This window comes from Anser anser (assembly GCF_964211835.1).
Source record: "Anser anser genome assembly, chromosome: 7".
In the NCBI taxonomy this organism is placed as follows: domain Eukaryota; kingdom Metazoa; phylum Chordata; class Aves; order Anseriformes; family Anatidae; genus Anser; species Anser anser.
In genome coordinates, this window is record NC_139727.1 from 22,073,760 (window position 1) to 22,096,743 (window position 22,984).

At 41.7% G+C, this 22,984-nt stretch overlaps 1 protein-coding gene across 4 annotated transcripts in view; it reads right to left on the reverse strand.

The window, feature by feature from the left end:
* Positions 1 to 22,641, reverse strand: part of LOC310902291 (WASH complex subunit 2-like) — a 34,518-nt gene extending 11,877 nt beyond the window's left edge. The window contains exons 1-23 of one of the 4 annotated variants that reach the window (XM_083843602.1): positions 22,510 to 22,641; positions 22,272 to 22,385; positions 21,964 to 22,128; positions 20,279 to 20,344; positions 19,556 to 19,729; positions 18,832 to 18,925; positions 18,387 to 18,445; positions 17,555 to 17,602; positions 16,238 to 16,327; positions 15,616 to 15,703; positions 14,302 to 14,370; positions 13,825 to 13,937; positions 12,028 to 12,100; positions 11,181 to 11,237; positions 9,096 to 9,257; positions 8,561 to 8,694; positions 7,010 to 7,102; positions 6,400 to 6,504; positions 4,980 to 5,096; positions 4,012 to 4,175; positions 3,469 to 3,580; positions 2,357 to 2,539; positions 1,178 to 1,357 (exon numbers count right to left, since the gene is read on the reverse strand). In XM_083843602.1, coding sequence (XP_083699728.1) covers positions 1,178 to 1,357; positions 2,357 to 2,539; positions 3,469 to 3,580; positions 4,012 to 4,175; positions 4,980 to 5,096; positions 6,400 to 6,504; positions 7,010 to 7,102; positions 8,561 to 8,694; positions 9,096 to 9,257; positions 11,181 to 11,237; positions 12,028 to 12,100; positions 13,825 to 13,937; positions 14,302 to 14,370; positions 15,616 to 15,703; positions 16,238 to 16,327; positions 17,555 to 17,602; positions 18,387 to 18,445; positions 18,832 to 18,925; positions 19,556 to 19,729; positions 20,279 to 20,344; positions 21,964 to 22,128; positions 22,272 to 22,385 — 2,460 coding nt within the window. In that variant the 5' untranslated portion in view covers positions 22,510 to 22,641. Of the gene's footprint in view, positions 1 to 1,177; positions 1,358 to 2,356; positions 2,540 to 3,468; positions 3,581 to 4,011; positions 4,176 to 4,979; positions 5,097 to 6,399; positions 6,505 to 7,009; positions 7,103 to 8,560; positions 8,695 to 9,095; positions 9,258 to 11,180; positions 11,238 to 12,027; positions 12,101 to 13,824; positions 13,938 to 14,301; positions 14,371 to 15,615; positions 15,704 to 16,237; positions 16,328 to 17,554; positions 17,603 to 18,386; positions 18,446 to 18,831; positions 18,926 to 19,555; positions 19,730 to 20,278; positions 20,345 to 21,963; positions 22,129 to 22,271; positions 22,427 to 22,509 lie in introns of those variants that run through there. The other 3 variants (XM_083843605.1, XM_083843604.1, XM_083843603.1) reach the window with 3 other exon arrangements.
* Between the last annotated feature and the right edge of the window lie 343 nt (positions 22,642 to 22,984).

Below are 22,984 nucleotides of genomic sequence, written 5' to 3' on the forward strand. Positions count from 1 at the left end.
AATTCACCCAAGGCTACACTACAGCCTTGGTAACAAAAATACAACTTTAACTATCAGTTGCATTTTTCACTTTGACTAAATTTGCAAAACCTACAAAGTAAATACATGTATTAACAGTTCATTTTTATGAGAAGACATTAACCAAAATATACCTGTCTGCTGACCTGAGAGCCAGCTTCTATTACCTACTCATTACATGTCCCTAGGAGGAAGAAAAGTTTTTCAGTATGGTATCGTGAGTGTACAGGAAGGTTTATATTTTAGCAAGACACTTTTATGCCTTGGATTGTTCAGATGAAGGTGCAGGACAGAAGTGAAAAGAAGAGAATCTGAGTAATTTTTTTTTAATTAAAGGTAGCTCAGAAAAATAAAGGAAAAAAAAGGAAAAGACAGACAAAAGACAAAGTCCTGTAAAGCTGTTATTGTTGACAGTGTTCCCATTCTCCTCCCTTTAAAGCAAAAGCACCCCCATAAATAAGAAAATAACATAATGTCTGCCTTTGGCAAAATTATGTACTTACAACTTCGCTGCTGAGTGGTAGGGAAGGTTGACAGTCAAACGGAGCACCTTATCAGCCCTCCATAATCCAGCAAGCCAACTGGTAAAGCTGCTATCTAAGCAGTTTCCAGCACATCATATTTGGTCTGCTCTTCCTGTTCTACATTTTTTATTACTGCTCTGTTCTCAGCCTTTCCATGCATCAGTTTTAACTTCACATCAAAAGCGAGGTCAATTTTTTAGAGAGCTAGATCTGCTGTGTATGCCTAGACACGTGTAGACCTGATATAGGTCTAGTAGCATCCATACACAAAACACATACTAGACTGAGACAAGCACTCAAAATAGTCTCACCTTTCAGATTTCCCTACTAAAAAGATAAGGTTCCTAAATCATCTATTGTGGTTTTTGCATTATCATACATTTCAGCACCTTAATCACTCCATGGATGTTAGATGCTGACTGCTGAATGCTTTCCAGAAAAGCTTTGAGGCATTTGGGATCATAGGGAAGAATAGGAATCATTTCTCATCCAAGAATTTGGAAGTTTAAAATTTGAAAAAGATTAAACTTCATGACTTGCAGAGAAGGGAGGGTAAAAACAAAACCTTGCCTAGAACAGAAGAGGTATAGAGGCAGAAGTATTATTTCTGTGTTCAAGAACGTCTCTAGACTCACCACACCAATTTCTTTCTGTGCATTTTTAGTGCCATCATCTTCCAGTCTCTCCTCTTCCTCCTCATCAAACAAGCTTAACACTTTCTTAGCTTGGGTCTTGACATCTTTTTCCAGAGCTGGTGGTGACGTTGCAAACAAATCTGAATTGCTGTCTGGCTCCAAGGATGTTGCTGCAAAAGGCTCCACCAAAATAAATAAATACATCAAGCTGTTATTTAGTTCAGGTTTGCCCCCCAAAACCACTAAACTTTACTGTTTAAATGCCAGCAGCGGTCAGAGTTCTGTAATCTGGTACCATAGCAGACAACTAATTTCAATTCATTTTTCCTAAGCAGACAGAATAGCAATATGCAGATTATCAAGATAGATTTCAGTATAAAGATCACACTTTATCGCTCTGAAAGGAACAAAGGCTTCCTCCTGGCACCCTAACACCACAGTGCTGTTGATAAGCAGCTTTCTGCATAAGGTTTCCTCCCCATCTATAAGTCAGGCTGTCTCTGCTCCACAAGAGTGTATACAGCTGTTTTGACATTATCTATGAGGCACCCAGTTCATGCAACCTGAGATTCCTTGTAGAATCTCAGCACTACCTGAACACCGAATGTGATCAGGAATACAGTGTGATAATAGCACCCTGGAAACCCATCAGCTGGTATTTCTCCAACAATCACTCAGCAGGAGAATGCCCAAGAGTAAGTTCTGCTGAAGCTTCTTCAATAATGCACTCAAATCTCATTTTGTAAACAATACAGCCCAGAAGAAACTCACAATCCTGAGAGACATTTCTACAGCTACCAAAACCATTTATAATTCACCAAACAGTATGCTCAAACAATAAAGTTACTGAGCTTTACAAAACCTATGCGTTAGTATAGCCTGCTTTTTGAAAGGAGAGCTCTGCAAATGCAAATAAAGGTTGCCCTGGTCAGTATGGAGGTGGAAAGAAACAAACCCAAAACAGAAACCTCTCACGTATGCCAGCTGGAAAACAAATTTAAATGTCATGTAATCAGTTTGCTGCTGGTTTGACCAAGTGATTCTGCTATAGAAAGATTGAATTATTCTTTCTTTAGCAATAGCAGACAATCCAGAAAAATAACTGTCCCAAAGCAGCGCCGCTACATTTTTAAACTGAACCTTTGCCAAACTTCATATTAATGTAAGAAAATCGCTCACTTTTTCCTTTGTATGCTGCCCTGCAACATCTGTTCCTCTAGGCACCGGAACTGCTGCAGGCTCTTCTAAAGACCACAACGTATCTTCTACCTGGTTAGACTTTGCCTTATCTGGCAGATCTCCCTTTTCCTCCTTTTCTTCGTCACTAAACAAAGGTGGTGCTTGTGCTGGTTTTACTTTCTCCTGCAAAATTAAGAGAAAGTCACTGACACAAAATTGCTTGGTATACAGGAAGTACTTATGCTGTGGGATAGCAGACTCACAGTATGTTATCTATAGGGATCTATGTGGACACTGGCAACATGCTTGATGCCTCCTACTTTCTTCCCATGGGGCTTTCTGATTTGTGACTTTTGATTTCTATTACTATAGGCTCTTAATACTGAATGAAGAGTGCCAGGAAGCAGCTGCAAGCTTAGAGTAGATGCTGTGGGAAACCTGTTTAATTACTGCACTGGTTCCTGAGACTGCCAGCAGCCAGACTACGGCTTGCCTGTTTCTTTTTCTATTCCCAAGCCTACACTGAACCCAAACTGAAAAAGACAAGGTCTGGAATTATAATTATGTTTATGGCAACTGTTTTCCTGGTAACCAGAAAGGCAAAACTGGGGAGTGAGGGCACACAAGTGCAGGGAGTCCTACAGATACAGCTGAATTCAACTTCTGCAATTCCTACTTACAATTCCAAAGCACAACCAGACAGCACACTACGGGTTAAGCTCACAAGACAAAGGACAGCATAAGTGCTCTCCACAGAGGGTCAGTCAGCTTGGGCCGAGGTGGCACAAAGGATGAAATCCCAGCTTCGCAGTCAGCAGTAAGCCATCTGTTCCTGTTAGTGGTACCTTTCAGCTGAAAGCTCTTTACACATGCACACATTTAACATAAATTAAACAAGCGTAGGGTTGACGATCAAGACAATTTTGAAATCTCTTTTAGGCTGATGTTAGAAATTTTACATGTGTGAATTCAGTCTGCCCTGATCCCCTTCCAAGTTTGCTAGAACTACTGTTGTCTAGAACATTTTGGGTTTACATTACCTATCAAGGAAGATATCCTATGAAAACACTGTGCAAGTGTTCTGTGTTATTTTTAAAAGAAAGAGAAGGTACCGCTGTGGCCTTTGCAGCTGAAGGAAGTAGTGTTGATTGGGAACTGAAGAGTGATTCTCCATTAACAACATCATCTTCAAATAGCAGCGATACTTTCTGTGGCTTTCTTTGGCTGCAGGTGAGGAAGAGAAAAGTTGAAGATCAATGCAAAAGTTTCAGGGCCCACGTACTGCATCTGTTTAAGTATGACTTCATTTGCAGGGTCTTGTCCCAGATCTAGGACTATGTTTCCTCACCACGTCAACAATTCTACCACCACCCCTCTCATCTGCACAGCTTTCTGCAGGAGTGAAGACAAGAGAGGTCAGAAAGGTATCAAAGGCAGGGAAATGGGGTGCCCAGTTTAGTGCTAGGGAGGAAAACAATCCATCATAGACATAAATGAGGTGAAAGAGCCCAGCCCAGCCCACTCAAGCAACTCTACTTCCTCCTCAACAACACTAACAGGAGACAACACTCAATATGCCTGACTCTGTCAGGTTTTGAGGACAGTGCTGAATTGTTCTGAAAAAGCATTCCCATTTCCCCCCAGAGGATTTTCACCTCTCTTTAGTGATTGCAAATAAATCCTCCTCATCCTCTTCCTCAAAGAGGCTCGTCTTCTTCACAGCTTTAGCTTGACTGATGGTGCTAGCTGATTTTGTAGGTCCCTCTTTTCGGTTATCTTCTGAAGGAAGTTTAGGTGGCTTGGAGACATTCCAGTGTTCCTGAAAAATAAGGAACCTTTAAGTTTCTTTTGTCTTGGTCAAAGCCACTTTCACATCTTCTCTACAAACAGAAACAGTTCAGCATCTTGGCAGTCTCCTTGTATCTCTTTACCAGTTTCTTTTTGTGCCTTTGTGTTAGCCACTGACGTTGTTCAGGCTTTGCAGAGGGCCCGGCCACCTTTCGGCATACGGTATTTGCCAGCACAACAGTGTACACACTTTACTGTTATAGTTGCTCTCAAGAAGTGAGATCGGTGCAAACTGCAGTTATACTATTCATGTGAGTAAATTCAGAGGCTTTCCAGACAATTTTTTAGTTACTTAGTGCCTCTGATTTTCAATTAAGTTTTAGGACTACACTTAATCTATCCCTAATAGAGTGCTGGTCATTTGTTTCATTTTTCCCATCCCCACATTTCAAAACAAACAAAAAAACCCACCCTATCTATCTAGAACTGTTAAACTTTCCTCACAGAAATTAAGTCAGTAAGTGAAAGCAAACCCACTTTTTCCTCTTTCAGTATTTTTAAGTCAGGCAGCAGCCTCCTCCATTTATTATTGACCTTACTATAAATTACATTGAAAATACCGATTATCTCTTCCACATAACTTCTGTTACCCAGATCCTGAGTTAATTTGAGCCAAGAATCAGCTTCCTTGGCTGCAAACAAGTCAGAGGAATGAGGTAGCCATGGCACATGGACAGAAGCAGAGTCTGGCTGTGGTTCCTATCTTAACAGTTTTATGCTTTGTCCATTAATAAAACCTTGTAAGCCCTTTCATCCAAATCTCACTCTTCACTACCTCTTCATCACTGCTGAACAGTAAGCTGGAAGCTTTCTTGAGTGGCTCTGACTGTTTTGCTTTCTCTTCCAGAAGCTTTTCCTGTTGCTTCTTGGCAGGTACCACACCAAAGAGATCCTTAAAAAAAAATTAAAAAAACAAAGCCATGATGGAAAGCTCACTGAGAAGTCGTAAGCATGCAAGACACTGTTGCCACCTACTCCTCAGATGAAAGAAACATCTTTTCCATGAACCTTTTCTGCAGGCTTTCTCAAGCATGTCACAGCATTGTAGTTAAGGGAATTCCATGCACACAGCATTTGATAGGCCAGAAACTAGCAAATGCACAGCCTGATTTTGGCCCACAGGTTCCCCAAAAACCACCACACAGCAATACTGCTGCACAACAGCAAAAAAAAAATGGGGCACAGTTTCTACATCTATTCAGTGATATAGAGAATGAATCCCATTCTACAAGGATGGGCAATAGGTAAGCTGAACCACTACCTCTGAGCAAGAACCACAACTTTCACCTGAAGATAAGCATGCTGATTTTTATAAAGATATCAGAACATACAAAAACAGACGTTGACTACATTACGTAACACTTAGTTATGCTTTGCCCCACTCAACTTGAACATCAGTTCCATAATGCAACCTTCCTGACAGACACCTCAGACTCCAGTGCATTAGAAAACGTTTCATTACCCTGCCAGTTACTTCTGTGAACAACCCCTAGTCAAAGAGGAGGTGAGCTGCAAGCAGCCCCTTCCTGAATAGGAGACTGTTACCTCAAGTTTGCAGACATTCCTGGTCTTATGGCTCTGAACAGGTCTCCTGTTAGCCTCATGTTAAAACTATACAATAACCTTAAAGTCACCATGAAGGCTGCAGGCCCAGAGTTGAAATCTCTCTGGAGAGCGTTTGCGAGGGAGAAGAGGGTACAAAAGGTAAGGAAAGCACACACTAATCCAGATCTGAAAAACTTCTTGCAGAAACTGTGCTCTCATCTCAATCTCTGCACTAGCAACCATAATTTTTACATACTGAAAAGAAAAAAAAAATAAAATCACCAGCCGTGACACACAGGAAGCAAGAAGTCCCCATGTGGCTGGCTACCACAGGCCAGGATAAAGCAGCTTCTCTAAGCTCTTAACAGTTCTGTATCTCAGTGCTCCTTAGCCACATGAGCATGCCAGTATCCTTAGTGTTTAGGTCCAGAAACGATATGCAGTGACTAAAATACTAAGAACCCACAAGAGTATCTGCTCAATTCTCCTCCCTGATGCTGTCCACATGCACAGAACTGTTACACAATGTAAGACCACCAATTTTGTGCTCCAAATTTAGCATTTTTGAACACCTGAGTATTTTCTGCTGCATTTGCAAGGCTGGGCAGGAGGATTCCCACACATAGGCGATATCAGGAAGTGGCACTTACCTCTTCATCATCATCAAACAAAGAGAGTGGAGTTTTTGTCATGGACTTGCTGGTGGGGAGAGACGGAGCTTTCGACTTCACAGTTTTACTTGATGAAAACAAGTCCTGCACAAAAACAAAGAAACATCACTTTGCAAAGCAATGCTAAGGATTTAAGAATTCTAAAAATGACATTTATGCTCTTCCTTTAAAAAAAATTTAGTATGTCTGTGAAGTCAGGAAAGACTTTTTCAGGTGTGCCAACAACCTGAAACTCCACAGGGATTTCCTTCAGCCTTGCAGATTAATTGCTAGCTGCAAGTCCAGGACACAAGGTTAAACACATGCAGTCTTTCGTGATTCTTGCTTTTGACTTGCTGCTCCCCTCGTCCCCCATCAGACTTTTAATTTATGCCTATTTGTACCACACAAGTTCAGGTTTCTAGTGTTGGGGAAGAAATTCTGACAGATTTCACTCTTGGAGCAAGAACGAACTTTCAAAAAGAACAGGAACAGATGCATGGATGTCCTCAACCTTATGGGTAAACAAGGTGTCCCCCAGATACCAGTGAACTGAAGTTAGTGTGACCCAGATCCCAAAGATTTCTGTAGTGATTTAAGAGATACTCACTTCAGAATCCTCCTCATCAGAGAAGAGGCCCCTCTGTTTCCTTTGAGGTGCTTCAGATAAAGGCTTGAAGTCATCACCTGATGACGGCTGACTCTTTAAGACAAAAAGAAAAACACGCTTCATCTGCACCCATTTAAGGTCAGTAAGGACAGACACCCTATATGTCCCTTTCTACAGGACAGCATCCCAGCAGTCAAAGGGACACAAGCTTGCCATCCACGAGCTCAAGTCCCACGTGCTGTGTGAGCAGCTCTTCCTCAGCCAGAACTATGCAAAGGTGACAAGCAGATCTTGGCATAGGCCTCCTCTCCCACCACCTTACTTCTCAGCAGAGAATGTGTGCAGCAACTCATATCAGGCCCCACTGTGAGTTAAAGGGAAAATTATTTTTTAAAGCCATATTTAGCAAAGAAAGATGGCAGTTTCTGCCAATCATCATTTCCTGTATTAGCAGTGTGCAGCCCAAGCCTGCTACCAGCTATATTGCCATTAAAGTTACAATGATTCCAGACCTAATCACTACTGTCAGCAAGCCTGGAAGATAAAATAGACTTCACTTCCTGACACTGCTGCTGAATCAGCTGTCATGCTCTCCCTCCAGGAAAGCTAAGTGCTACCAGATCTGAGCAATGGCTATGGATGACCTCCCATCATCACTGCTGCTCCACTGACCACGGATACTGTTGCAGTGCACCAGAAACAGAAGCTGGCCTTGGGCCTTGTGCTCAAGTGCTTTTTATAAGGCTGTATGGAGAGAGTCCTACAGCAATTTGCATCACACACGCCTAGCTCCGTATGCTTCTCAGTGCGGAGGGGAGAAGAGTCACTGTAGCTCATTATGTTTGTATACTGCTTAGACAGTCAGTATGTATTCAGTGAACACATACAGTTTGTTACGGAAACAAAGAGCATTACTGCTTTTCTCAAGACACTGCTCTGAAAAGGAAAGTGGAGCGTGCATTAGGAGGGTCTCAAAAATTCCATACACGTGTCCTCAGGACAGCATTTAAAGCTTTCTACAACTTACAGTTTTCAGCTGAAAAGCAGCTTTTTGAACACTCAAAGTTTTGTATATGCTTCGGTAAAACTGTGACACCCACACTCCCATCCTAAAATATATACAAGCAACAGGTTACCAGTAAAGTTCCTATCTGTGGTCTGTATAAGCGCAAGCACAGTCTCTACACAGAACCACGACACCAAAGGTTCTTAAGTCAAGCTGGCTTCCTTCCAGCCATGAACTTCATAAACTGTTTTAGTCATTGTTTTGTCCTTAAACTGAGGCTTCTCATTTTGCTCTCACTTCAGTCCTGCTTTAACAATATTCTTCTAATCATTGTCCCCCGCGCAAACAACCTAAATAAACCCCAAGTTTGAGAAGCAAAATACGTTTACGGACACCTGAAGCAGTTCGGTCACAGAAGACTATGAATGCGGTTCTGCCTCACAGACATGGCATTTCCATATCATTTTACATGGAAAGATGACTTCAGCTGCAGTAATAACTTTTTCCTCAAACCTTGAGGATATGATCCATTTATATTCCATTACCTTTTTTGCTGTGACTGTCTCCCTGTGACTTTCTGTTTCTTTAGTTGTGCTGGCAGCCACAGGAGGAATGGCAGGTTTTTCTTTGAACAAGTCACCTTCATCATCATCATCAAATAGGTCAGCTGTAGACTTGACTGCATTAAGAGACAAAACAAAAAGGGAATGAATAGAACAGAACAACCACTATTGAACAAGAGGAGACAGCAGTCATAAAATATACCATGCTCCCTTTTTAAAGCTGACCAACACCAGAGATCTTGAGAAAAAACTAGGCATGCTCTCAAAATGAAACATCATTTACCTGAGAGCACTAGTAACAGACAATGCAGTCAACATGCATTGAGCTGGAGTCAGCAGACACTTCTAAATTCCTGAATGCAGTGTTTGGCATTAGCTTGGCACCTCTAAAGGCACAGAGTCTGCTAACAGGTAGTGGTGAGCACAGGAGCTGAGCACTGAACTCACTGGGTTCCTATCAGTTTGAATTTTGATGACCCTTAATGTTTAACCTGCCACTGCACACATACAGAGATACCTGGATCTGGAGGCTTTTTACTTGCTCCCCCAAAGAAGTCATCGTCATCATCATCAAACAGAACAACTTTCCCAGGCTGTTTAGGAGATTTCTCTGTGCTCCGTGCTGCAGGTTTCTTGTTTTTTTCTACAATTACAGGGGAATTAAAGACATCACTCCCTCCTGCAGGTCAGATGGGAGAAAAAACACACACAATTATTACCAGAGTTACTGAAAAGCTACTCCTTCCTAAGTGAAGCCAGGCTGATAGTTTCCATCACAGCAACTTTTGATGCATTCCTGCAACAGTGTCTCATCAAAAAGCATTAACTAGAAATTTCATGGTAAAATCAAGTTGCAGACTGATGGCCTCTCACTCACACTGCAAGCACTTCTTCCTAACACCTGCTCATCTCCCCTAAAACAGCAGTCAGCTCCTATGTTAAAGGTAGCAAACCCATCAGTCCCACTCTGTTGTCTGCATGGACTTCCCAAACCAGAATCCTACTTTACAAACCAGTAAGCTACAAAACAGTGGACAAATAGAAGTGATAAGGTACCTGGGGAGAGGGAAGGGCAGATGACTGAGCTCTCCTAAGGAGCAGATCTTGTCATGCAAAAATCATTAATACCACTGCACTATGAGGATGAGTTTGGTCCCAAGATCTCCGAATACTTTAGAAAAACTGTCTGCGAACACTTTAAGCCTTTCTGGTAAAATAAGCAGTCTGGTTCTAAGCCATCTTTTTGCTACTTAAATACAGATATTTGGAAACAGTGAAGAAAAGAGACTAACTGAAAGCCTGGTAAAAAGAGTAGAACTGCTATCTGGTTAAAACTCTGCTGATTGCATGAATTTAGAATCACAGCAGCAGTTCATCATTTAAGAAATAAATAAATCACAATTAGAAAGTGCCACGGGATTTACAGGAATACAGTCAGAGAACTTGTTTAGGTAGTTATTATTCATTCTCCCATTCCTAAATGGGCTGTTCACTGGGAGTGTGTTCATGAAGTGATTTTGAAGAGCAAATGAGCTGGTGACTTTAGCCTGTCTACAAGGTACTGAAAAGATGCAACAGAACACTTTGAATAAATGCTGCATACCACTTAATGAACAGAACACGATTAGAATGATGGCAAATTCACTGCTTATACAATAGTACCTCCAAGAAAGAACAAAGGATAAAGAAAATTGCTATTTGCTGTTTTGAGCTTGGCTATCAAGTCTTACAATTATGTAGAATGACCACTGCTGAAATGTACATTTGATCTTGGAGTAAAAAGGCTGTATTTGTATATTTCCTACTCTAAAGTGTGCTGAGGGCTCAGTTAGCTGAAGTTGTTATATTAAACCAGGCCTTTCTTAGTAACGTGCAAAACTTAAAGCTGAGGTAACTCAGGCAAAGACCCTGCGCAGAGACAGAAATTACTGTAACTCAGTTGATTCAGAAAGACTGAGGACATGTTTCTTTTCATGGCTCAGACTGAAGTTGTATATGCAACATGCATCTTAGCCTTTTGTTGTTGTTGTTTTTCTGGGTTTTTTTTGTTTGATTGGTTTTGGAAAGCTCTGAGCTACAGATCTGCTCCTTCTCCATGTATGCAGATCCTCACAATCAAAACTGAAGAAAAATGAATGTTTTTTTTTACTTGTGTCACAAAAAGAGGAACTTGAATACTGTATTTAAACTGTCCTTCTGCTAATCTCAGGGAATATGAACAAGCCTGAAAAATCAAAATGCTTTTCCTTCACAGAGTATAGAGGGAAGGTGTAACTGTGTACTGCAGATTTAAACAGCATATTACTAGTTAAAGTAACACACATCCTTAAGAGTAAGCTAGCATAGCAGCAGCTGTCAGCTTCCAGAGTTATCTCCCATCACTGACACCTACCTTCAGAGCTCCTACAGAATATGGATTAAACAAAGCATGCTGCAAGTTAGGCTTAGCATGGTAGAAGCGCCTGTATTTGTCATTAAGCACATGATCAAGCAGTGCAGTGTTGCTGTATTTTCATAGCTTTCTTCTTTAAAAGCTCCCTAGTATGGTTTAAAGAAAAGAGCATTTTGTGCATGAAGCAATTTGCTATTGAATGGGTCATACCTGGGAACAGAGACACTGCACCTGCAGGAACTTTCTTTAAGGACTTTGTAGAGGATGCTGAAATCATAGGAAGTACAATACAAATGGATGCACTTGCTTTACACTGTCAAAGCTTTTAGAACTCTACCATAGAAATAGGAATCTGAGAAGTCGTCTGAGCTCCAGTTTTTCCTCAACGGCCCAGAAGTCTTTAGACATTTCTCCTTGAACCTCTTTCTTTTTGCAGATATGTATAAGAACAGTCTAGCTTTCTGTGGTCCATTGAAACTTGCCTATGAAACTGAAGCTTACAAATATGGCATACAGCTACACGCAGAATTATTTACAAGGGTTGACATTCACACATTTGAAACCACTTCAACACAAAGTGCCTAAACCAAAATGGCTTAGTCTCCAAAGCCATGTATGAAAATTCAACAAATACAATGCTTCAACAAAACCTACTCTAGTACAGAATGCATGCTCATCAGATTCCTGAAGAGTCTGGCTATATAGCTAATGTGAAACTTAAGTGTTCATCCGTCTATGAGGATCAATCCTGACCCCACTCAAACCCACCACTGGACACTGCAAAGTACTCTTCAGCAACAAGAACCCGTTGTATGCAGTGAGTTCTGCCAACACCAGCAAAGACCTCATTTTTAGCTCCAGGAGAACAGGAGTGTGCAAACGATCACAGTGAACAAATGTGTAAAATTCAAAGAAAATATAGCTGTTCTCTATTAAGATTGGGCAAGAGAGCTGCCAACAATTGCTACTTCAGACTTTCCAATTCAGAAAGAACAAAACACTACCCGCTAGCTGTGATAAATCCCAGCATAGACAGGACTACAGAGTTGGTTCTTACCTTCATTTATCAGGACTTGCTCCTCTTGCTGTTTTGATTCTTCTCCTTGTGGTACCTCAGCAAAAAGATCACTCTAGTAATAGACAAAAACGAGTGGTGAATTTGTCTGTTGTAGAAGACAGACGTCAACTTTTCCACGCAGAATATCCACTTCTGAGCCAAGACAGCGGTAACCACCACTCCCTTCCCAAAGGTATGTCTGCACATACAGACTTAAACCTAGCTACTCAAGAGTTAACCTGAGCACAGACATTCAGAAAGGTAGCTTTCTGCCTTCTAAAGTTTAATTTACACTACAATTCACTTTGATTATCAATCTGTTTACCGAAGAGAAAGAATGAACTTTCATTTGCACCTCTTCAAGGGCTTACACTAATTAAACTACAGCTGTTTAGGTCCTGGTTACACTCCTCCAAGCTTTCCTATAAAGGCTTATACAGTAAGGTTTAAAGGAAGAATTCAGGTCAGGACACACATAAAAATACTCCTAAATTTCATGTGCATAAGATGAATGATTTATATTGTTGCCAATGAGTCTCCAAAACACTGATTTGGTGCAGATATATACGTTATAGCTCAAGAGCATTGCAAGACCCCAGCACAAGAGTCTTTGAGGAGCAGCACACATCACAGGTCACTCCCCTTCTCTCCTCACAACCCAGGGGAGCAAACTCTTACAGCACACAGAACAGCAGCTAAACTGAAACAAACCCATTTTTAGTACATCCAAACCCAGAAGAAACCTGTGTCTGCCTTCTGGTTCAGTGAGGCCTCCTCCATTATATAAGGTAAATGAAGATATGTTACCCTTCCTAGATGATCATTTTTCAGCTAACAGAAAAATAATATGTATATGTGGGCAGGCAACACTCAGACAAGTCTACTTGGCTGTCCTTTATCTAGCAGGATAAAGAAAACAGTCTTGATAATAAGTAAGCAATAGAGTTTAACGATACCTTCATCTGAATTTGCACTGACATAAAGCTGGCTAACAGTACCAGATTTAAATTACTATTTTTTTAAAGCTGTCAGCTGCCACTTAAAAAGAAAGCCCGCTAGTTGTTTTGTTTTCCAAATAAAGACCACATCTGAGTGGAAAGCATTGCACAGAACTATCCTCTTTCCCTCACACAACACCCTTGACCAGTGCTTGTTGGATATATTCCAGCAGATTAGCATGGTAAGCTTGAAGTCAGCTGTACATGAGGTCTCCTCCCAAATTTCAGTCCAATAGCCTCCTTGGCTCCAAGGAAAACATAACTTTTGTTCCTCTAGTTATAACTAGAAATATAACACGCTGCAAATGCAGTGATTTACCTACCATTTTGGACAAAGCTGAAGTGTTAGCAGTATCAGCTGCACGATAGAATCAGAAGCAATAATTTATTTTACACAGCTTTACTGTAAGATTCTTAAACCTTATTAATTTTAATATAAATCTTTTGTTTTAAGATGAACAAACTGTATGGTGTATGGTTTACTTCCACAGACAGAAGTGAGGTACTGAGCATACTCTGCTGGAATCAGAACCACTCTAGCATAATGCCAGGACAACATTTGAATTTCTATCAGCACCACTGCAGAAGAAAGGGCTTTGCGCCAAGGGGAACACAAGCATCGTACTTGTGTGGTTTTCTTTCTCCACTAGAAAGATAACACTGTCCTATTATGCCTGAATGTTACCAAGCAACAAAATGTTGTTTCTTCTCACTGCTGTCCAGAGATGGAGCTCTGGGGTTGTGGTTTTTTTGTAAGACACACACACATCTCTATCTCTATCCTCTCTTGCATTCTCACCTCATCATCATCAAAGAGACCTGTCCCACCACTGAAGAGTCCACCCCTAGAACCAAAGGGTGTGAAGTCTTCATCGGTCAGCTTAGGAGGCTTGAAGATGTCGTCATCATCATCTAGAAAGCACAAGAGCCAAGAGCTGTGACCTAATTTCAGGAAATGGGATAAAGGGACAGCCAAAACAAAAACTGGTATAATTCCAGCCCCTCCGTCTTATAAAGATGATACATACAGAGAAGCTGCTGTAGACGGATCAGGTTGTATCTGGTTCCTCCACAATGCCCCATTTAAGCAGAAACTCTCACTAGGCCTATTTCTGGTCCTGTTTTGCACACACAGCACAACCTAGATTTGTGTACACACTCACCCTGAAGGATGTTCACTGATATCCCACCCAGTTTCTACAGCAGATACCACATTTTCTAAAGCAGTGTCTTACAATCCAGCCAGTGACTGAAGAACAAGAAGAGGAAATCCTACCATCCGATGGAACTCTAGCTTCCTTCTTCTCTTTTGGGGTTTTCCTTGTTTTGGTCTCTGGTGGCAGGGCTTTTAAGAAGAAAAGTTCAAATGAATGAAATGTTACTTGCAACCTATGGTAAAAAGAACCTTAAAAAAGTAATATAATCAAGCTGAGTTGTGTGTCTTCACATATATATAAAATCAACCCACTGAAGCAATTCTATGAAGTACAGGTTCTAAAATATACATTTGAAATCATAATGGCATCATTCTGGGAGACACTATAGGTTCAACGTGGTTGCCCACACACTGACTAGTGTCACCTGAGATGCCAGAGAGCAATGCAGCATTTCTGATGGTACAGCTCTCACACAGGGCGTGCAGAAGCTTTGAGCACCTCAAATGGCTCCAGACATACACTATGCCCTGATTCGGTTACCAATCCAGAAGTTTTATCCCCTCTCTCATCCCTCGACAAGGTTATTTCAATGAACAGAAGACCTGCCTGTAACTCAATAAGAAGTTAACCTGATAGTTTTTAGTACTCCATCCAAAATCCTAGCTAGATCATTTGAACCAAGTAAGAACAAATACATTTTGTATTTGTCTGTTTATGCTCTCAAAATTACAAGCCAAAACCAGGCTCACAAGCACTCTACAACTCAGTTTCACTCAGCTATATTCAATTGCCGCTTTGCTGCAAGAATAACTAGAGAGATACCTCTCCATTTGAAATTGTAGCAGAAGTAACTGTAGCACTTATTCTATCACTGAAAACAGCTGTAAGGGCAAGCTCCTGAAAACACAGCATATTTAAGCCACAAACAGGGAGATAAAAAGCACCCAGACCCCATGAAAACACCAAACTGTTGCTTGAGGGATTTTCCACTGTAGAGCTTTAAGGAAGACTATAGAGACCAAATGACTATTGAGACCACAGCTTCCACAAACCTATCTTAAGCAGGGGGGGGAAAGCACATGTGGTCAAACACGCAGTTTTGCATACCAGTGGAGAATCAGATTAGAGAGAAAACCTGTACTATAATATATGCACCTGGGGAATGACCTGTCTCACCCAAAAGCAGTAAGTTTACCACTATAACACTCAGTAGATTTTGGTTCATTCCTGTAAGTAATGACCAAAAAGTTTCTCAGAGCACAAAACCATTATAACAGTGTCTTTAATTCCTCCTGTCAGGTTTTCACCCAATACGTGCTCAAAAAATAGATCTGTGTAATTTCAGATACTGTTACACAAAGTTTCCTGTCCAACACTCTCAGGAGTTTCCCACTGTTTCACAATCATGTATAAAAACTTGAGAGTTATCTTACACGAACGGTCTTCATCCTCTTTGACCAGTACTTCTCCTTTGATTCGGGCTGCAAGCTCATCAGCAAACGATGTCGGTCTTTTCTTTTTCTGAGGAGTAGGGAAAAATAACAGCATATTCCTTATACGCAATTCTGTTACCAGTTTGATGCAGTTGCATTGTATTCTACAGCCTCATTTGTACAGTTTCCTATCTACACTTTGATTGAAGCACTCATAAGAGGCAATGCAGCTTTCTATTAAGGCGGCAATTAGGAGATCATGCGTGCATCAAGGAAAAGCCGTTTTTAGTCCTCCATGATAATACAGTTTTTAATATCACCTCATTTTGGGAACATGACCAGCAAGAAGCATTTACCGCACACAAATGCAACAATTTCTTAATGACATTTAAAGACAGCTTTGATGCTAATTTAGGGTGCAGGATTCCACCAGTTTAAAGAAGCAAGACTGGAACAATCATGTTGAAAGACCATACAGGATTCTTACAGGCCCTCTCTACAGGATCCCATCTCATGTAACCAAGAGTTACTGTTATAATCACACTTTTCAGATTTTTCATGAGGGAAGTCAAAAATCTATCCCCACAGAGTGTCAACATTTACTTACAATCCTTGTGCTTACCTCTATGTCTCCATCCTCATCTTCCTCTTTTTCAGAGTCAAAGAGATCACCACCATCATAATCGTCTTCATCACTCATCTGTGCTGTCCTCTAAGAAAAAAAATAATACCCTGTTGTGTTCTCCTGAAGTTGGCATACAAAAGGACATGCAAAAAAGAAAAAAATCCACCTCCTTAGATAAAATATTCAAAGCAGATTTACTGAAAGGATGGAAACATTCAGCCAGTTTGAGGTACTGCACAACTTTTTAGAGGTACGAACAGAGTGCCTCTAGCTGCAAGTAACTTGCTGTATTCTCTAGTACACCTCTGTGGTGCATCACCAAACATTTCTGGATCAGGGGCAACTGAGGACAATAAGGCTGTCCTCACAAGGAGTGTACTGCTACCATACACAAGCCTGAACTGCTTTGTCTGCCTTCCCTTAGTTTACTAACTGCTCTCCACCAAAGACCTAGTCATTATGCCTTATTTCTGGAACGCTGAGATTAGCTACTACAAAATTTTGCCATTTTGAGCTATTCCAAATGTAGATAGCAGTATCTTAAATACAGTACTAAAAGTTACTAAGTACTTAAAATACATCATGCATACAAAGTTACCCTATGAAGACCAATACAACTTCACATAACTAACATCTAAGTGCTTTTGTAACATTGCTTTAACAATTTTAAAAAAGGGTTGCTTTTTGAAACACTGTTCTTTTGGCCCTCATCTTCTCAGCCAGAGGGTCCCCACTATAAGTCCCTTTTTCACTGATACATTTAACATGGATAAGATTCCTTCCCCTAGCACCAACAGTTGAAATCAGGCTTGAATTTCTAAACCTAAACGTTTATTTTTCTCTTTCCATTGTTACCCAAATAGTCACACTTTCCAAATGTTTTATACTATTCTTATCTTTGATTTCATGTCATACCCAGACTGCACTGTTCCTTACTTCCTGCTTTGCAAGTTTAGAATTTTGATCAGACACAATAATCTCTCAGGAACCTAGCTCTCCTAGGGTTGATTCTTTCAACTCTCTTGACTCTGAAGTTATTGCTGAGGAAAACACACATCAGGCAATGCTATTGCACATACGCTTTTCATCTAATGATGGCTTGCAAGCATGTCTTTAACCCCAGTAGAGGTTCAACTGCACAATACAGTGCCACCTAGTCAGGACAACCTACCCATACAAAGTTATACAAACCAGGCTTAAATAAGGCTTTTAATAGTTAACTGTCTAGAGCTCTGATCTCCTTCCTCTTTATTACATTCTCACTCTGTCTCAAGCAGAAAGTCTTTCAGGTGGTACCAAGGTGTATAACCGTACCATCTTTTGGTCATCTTCACTAGGGTTTCCAAATTCATCATCTGATTCCTGGAACATAAGAGACCAAAGACAAGCATCACACATTGCTTCACTCAGTGGCTAAGGGATAGGGCTCAAACTCCAGACTTGCTTAGGTTTGGGTATTCACATCTCCTCACTGCAAACACATGATTGTTTGCCCACCATTGACCATCTTCATGAAAGGAGCTCAGTAAAGCATCACTGAGTTAGCAAAGAGAGCAAGCTCCATTTCGGTAACTCAAAAGGGATTAAACTTTAATTGAACAAAGATACCAAAACCAAATTCCTGAGGAAAAAGGGAGTGCTTCTACAACACAGCCATAAACCAGAGACATTCCAGCTAAGGCAGACAAAATATCAGAAATTGTTATTCCAATGCAGTGGATTCATAAGGCAAAGCCTGGAGGTACATCACTGAAACCTGTTTAAATTTATTCCTGTTAGTTTCCACTCCATTCTTTGTCACTGTAACTTACAACAAATTTGCCCTCCATCAATTCAATTGTTCATTGCAAAAGCTTCAAGCTGATTTTGCTTCACAATGTGAAGACTAAACTGGAATAAAAAATTTCAGTCTGAAATATTCTACTATAACAGCAGTTAGAGCCAACACCACTTTACTGCTCTTCTGAAAGGCTGCAGAGGAAATTATAGTGTAAGAACAGGAAAATACATTTACAACTGACACAGGGAGCATACATTGCAATACTGTCTTGATACCACACATGGAAAACCAACGTAGGTAACGGCCTCGCAGGTAAACAAGAACTCACGAATGTTTATGCAAAGTAGCTAGTACTCTGTTGCTTACCTCTTCATCCTTTTCTTCGCTGTCAATCACACTTCCACGATCACTATCTACCGAACCTTCTATTTTAAATGAAAATAGAAAAGTTAAGATCAGACATGACATCTGCACACAGAGCTTGCTGGTCAGCAGACATACCTACTGCAACTTTAAAGGCTTTGTGATGAGAACTAAATATCAGGTAAAAGAGAATGGTTTGAAAGTGCTTTGTAGTCTGCTGAAATTCTAGCATTTTGTGTTTCCAATACACAGAGCACAAGGTACTGACAACTCATATTTGGAAAGCTGGTTGTTACAGCATAGTGCACGTTTCCCCAGCTAACTGCAGTATGCAACTAAATGTGCAAAACCACTACGCACTATCACACAAGCTATTACAATTAAGACCAAAGTCTCAAATTAGGAGCTAGTTACTCCCATAGAAATAAAAGGTCATGCTAGCACATACCTTCACTAGTCAGATCTCCAAGGCCAACATCATCTTGTTCCATGAACTGCTGAGAGCCAATCAAGTAAGGTAAAGGCCTGTCAATATAGAGATCCTAGAAAGAGACAACATGAAGTCTTTCTGACATCTAGGAACAGCTCTACATTGCTAATGAGCCCTACAATCCTTATTTTAAGGCAAGGACGATACAAACTAGTTTCATGTGAATCCCACCAGACATACACTTCAAGTGGGGTGGGCCAACTGAGATTTATGCCTTTCAACACTGTCAAAGAACATGGGCTACTTCTATTTGCGTGGTCCCAGCACATTTTCTAGATGTCACAATAACATAAAAACATCCTTGCAATTCCTACATCTAGGGTTTTTCATTACTGGTACAGTAAAAACTGACTATGAAGATACTGTTTGTACCTAAAAAGCATGACATTTAAAGGTGCCCTTCCACCCAGAACTCAGACTTCCATTTCCAAGTTCACTACCACTGAACTAATCCCTTAAGGGGTGCCATTCCTTAACGATAAGCCCAACTGCAAGACAAGCAGGCTACACAAAATAGCTCAGCAAGGAGCATTTCTGCTTTAGATACAGTCACCAAATCCTCTTTTTAGATAAAGAACATCAATTTTATATCAACACAGTGACACTGCTTGCAGAATTGAAGAGCAAATCCAACAAAACCAAACACAAACGCATTGCTCCCAGCAAGAACAGGTCTCTCTACCTTTGGCTCAAGTATCAGTTCCACCCTTTCATTACTTTCTTCCTCTTCAGAGTCAGAGTTGCCTGCTTTGATGTCTAGCTGTTCAAAAGCACTGTCTAGTACTTGCAACCCATAATTCACTGCTTCTTGGATTTTGGGGATCAGATCAGCTTCTTTCTGTTCCCGTGTCCTTTCCTTCAACAAGAAAAAAAACACAGTCATTGCATTTTATTCAAGACTCAATCTCACTGCAACATGCATGACAAAATCTAACTTTTTTTCCTTAATTCACCTTTATCAATGCGGTGAACAGAGATGTTCTAAACACCCCTACCAGCACAGCACTATCCTATTTGTGCTTCCAGCTCATCAAAGGAACCTTTGTGGTATAATACACCATAACCATAAGATATATAAAAAAGCTCTGAGTTTTTATCCCTGGGAATTGTAGTCAGATTCTGCTTCCTTAATTCACTACTTCTGAATCCAATAAGGCCTGAGGCCTCAATTCTCTTGCTGAAAAAATATGCATAGCTGTTGAAAAATCAACACAAGTCTTGTCTACTAGATTACAATATTGAGTTTGGGGAGGCTCTAACGGGTTATCACAAGCTTCAATACTACTTTTCAATGTTATGTTTGAATGACATAAGCTTATAAAGCAGAAAGACTTCAAGGAGAAATTAAACAGTTTGATTTGTAAGCTCATGGAAGTAAGTACTCATGGAAGCTTAAGGTAACTACCTGCTCTGTTTTGTCTCCAACATCAGCTTTGGGAATAGGCTCTTCCACTTCTTCATCATATACTCGCTAAAAATTCAAGCACAAATAACTGAAGTAAGAACAACATACTGCTGCAAGGGCTAAATCATGAGCACTGCCAACAACAACAAAAAATACACTGTTAATGTATGATTAAACTATACATTAATTCATGAAATACTAAAACACGAAACAAAACATAGATGATGCCAGGCATCTTCATAGCCTCCTTCATGCATTGCAGTCATTATCGAGTTCCTATCATGCAGCCTCTCAAGCCAACTGAGGTGATTCAAGACTGCAAATGTCACTGCAGTAGAAGACAAGTTGGCCATTTAATTCCATTCACAGATTGACCTAAATACATTTAAAATAAAATACACACAACACTATTTAACCCTCTATTAAGCTGTTCTAGAAGCCTTCAAAATCAAGCATAGATTTACTTATGATGTGTCAGGTTTTGTCATCTAGCAGCTTTTCCCCTTCTTTTCTATCTATCCTTCTCTTGTTCTTACAGAGAAGGGTCACATCCTCCCTCAGACTTCAGTTTGTTCTGATGATCCCTCCATCCAGTACTTTTGGTATTCTATTGTAGGAACAGCTACAAGGAGACACAGGGAAATAAAGAACACTCCTTGAATCTGCAAACTTGAATCCAAATCTCTCAAGCACAGATCAAAGTTATCCCCTTGGAAGAGACATGGCTCTTTCTATTGCTAAATTGAGAACTAGAAGTGAGGACCTGTTTCTGTGGGCTTAAATTTGGGCACAAACGTTTCGAAGTACCCAAGACTTAAGACATTTGGTACAAACTGTTCTCAGCAAAATCGTTAAGCTGAACAGCAAAGGTAGGCCAGTAAAGACACTGCTGTACTGAGGAGAAAAAAAAAAAAAAAAAGCAACACCCACAACGGAAACCGAGATTTTCATTGCCTTGTCCTCTGCCAGCATCTTTCCAATAATGGCATCATGGCTTCAGAGGAGATACATGTGGCCTGCAAGGAATGCTGATCAAAACAAAATACTTGATAAAGGCCAGTGCTAGGGAAAAAGCAAAACCCACAAATCTGTAAAACTATTAAAGCTCTACAACTTAATTACACACTTGTTATTAGCAATACAGTATCATAAGGGGCTTTCACATCTTTCTTGTAACCTTTCCAAAGCAGCAACATTCACAAAATGGTACGATTCACTAACAGGCAGCGATTCCTGACCAAATATAATAGACAACCACCTGCAGACTAGCACCTTTAATTTTACGTTAAAAGCAGTTTGTGTAACAGCACTGAGCAAGCTTACAGCACTGTACAGCATTCTTTATATTTAGACAACCAAGTGCTACATTCATGCTACCTGTAAAGATGTGCCAAGGCACCCCAGAGATCCCAACGCACTCATAATCCTGGAAAGGAAATCCCGATCGCCACATCACACATAAACAAGGAGGTAAGTAACTCAGAAGAGGCAAAAGGGAATCTGCACATCTTGGACTGTGCCTCACTCACGAAGGATTTGGGAGACCTTTTAAAATAAAGTGTTTATAAGCCACTCCGTCTCTAAACCAACACTTGCCACGAAGTGAAAGCATTTTTACCAGTTACAGCGCGTGGACACGCCAGGGTCTGAAGCAGAAGCTTGACGCCACACACCAACATACTCACGTTCTCTATGAACTGCGTGTTGGACAACATGAGAAAGTCGTTGAAGACATTGTGGAGGCGACAGTCCGCGGCTTTTGTTTCACTGATCAGCCCGTCCACTTGCTTCTTGATCTCGTGCGTCCTGGAAATGGTTTGCTGGGAGAACTCTTGCAGAAACCGCAGCAGCTGTTGTGGACAGGGGAAGGCAGCGCTCGGGGGCAGCTCCTTCTGCCCCCCTGCGCCACAGCCGGCTGCGATCGCGCCCTCACCGCCACGCACACGCCTGGTCCCGGCCCCCTCCATCCCCGTCCCCCGGTCCCGCTGCTCACCCCGGCGTCCGAGGCCAAGGACCAGCTCTGGCTGCCCTTACGGATCTCCTCCAGCGACCAGGGCCGCTCCCACACCGGCGCCGGCTCCGCCGCGTCCCGCGCCCCGTTCATCATCTGTGGGAGAAGGGCCGTGGGGAGAAGGGCCGTGAGGCGAGGGGCAGACGGGCGAGGGGCCGGGGCCGGGGCCGGGGCCGGGGCCGGGGCCGGGGCCGGGGCCGGGGCCCTCCCCGCCGCTCACCGTGACCACGGGCCGGGCCGCGCCGCACCCCGGGCGCCGCAGTCAGCTGAGCGCGGTCATGTGAGGCCCGGCCCGGCACGGCCCGCCCCGAAGCCTCCGCCCCAGCGGGGCGAGGCCTGCGTGAGGCCGGCCCGGGGCGGCAGGGGGCGCGGCGGCGCCGCGGGAGCAGGGTGAGGGGCGGGCGGCAAGAGGCAGGCCGCAGGCCTCGGGGTGTGTGTGTGTGGCTGTGGCTGAGGGGAACAACCAGCCCTCCGGGCACTCGCCGCCCTCCTCAGTGCCGGTTCTATACGAAGATACCGTCGCTAAGCTGGCTCAAACCTTCAGCCTTAGTCGCATTTAAAGTATTTTAATAGACATAATAAAGCAGAAAATCAAAAAAAGTACAAGTAGACAAATGTTTGTTCAGGATCGTTTCACAACAACATCCTGAGCAAGGTTGTAAAAATGCTACACAGATGGGATTAATCTAAAATTA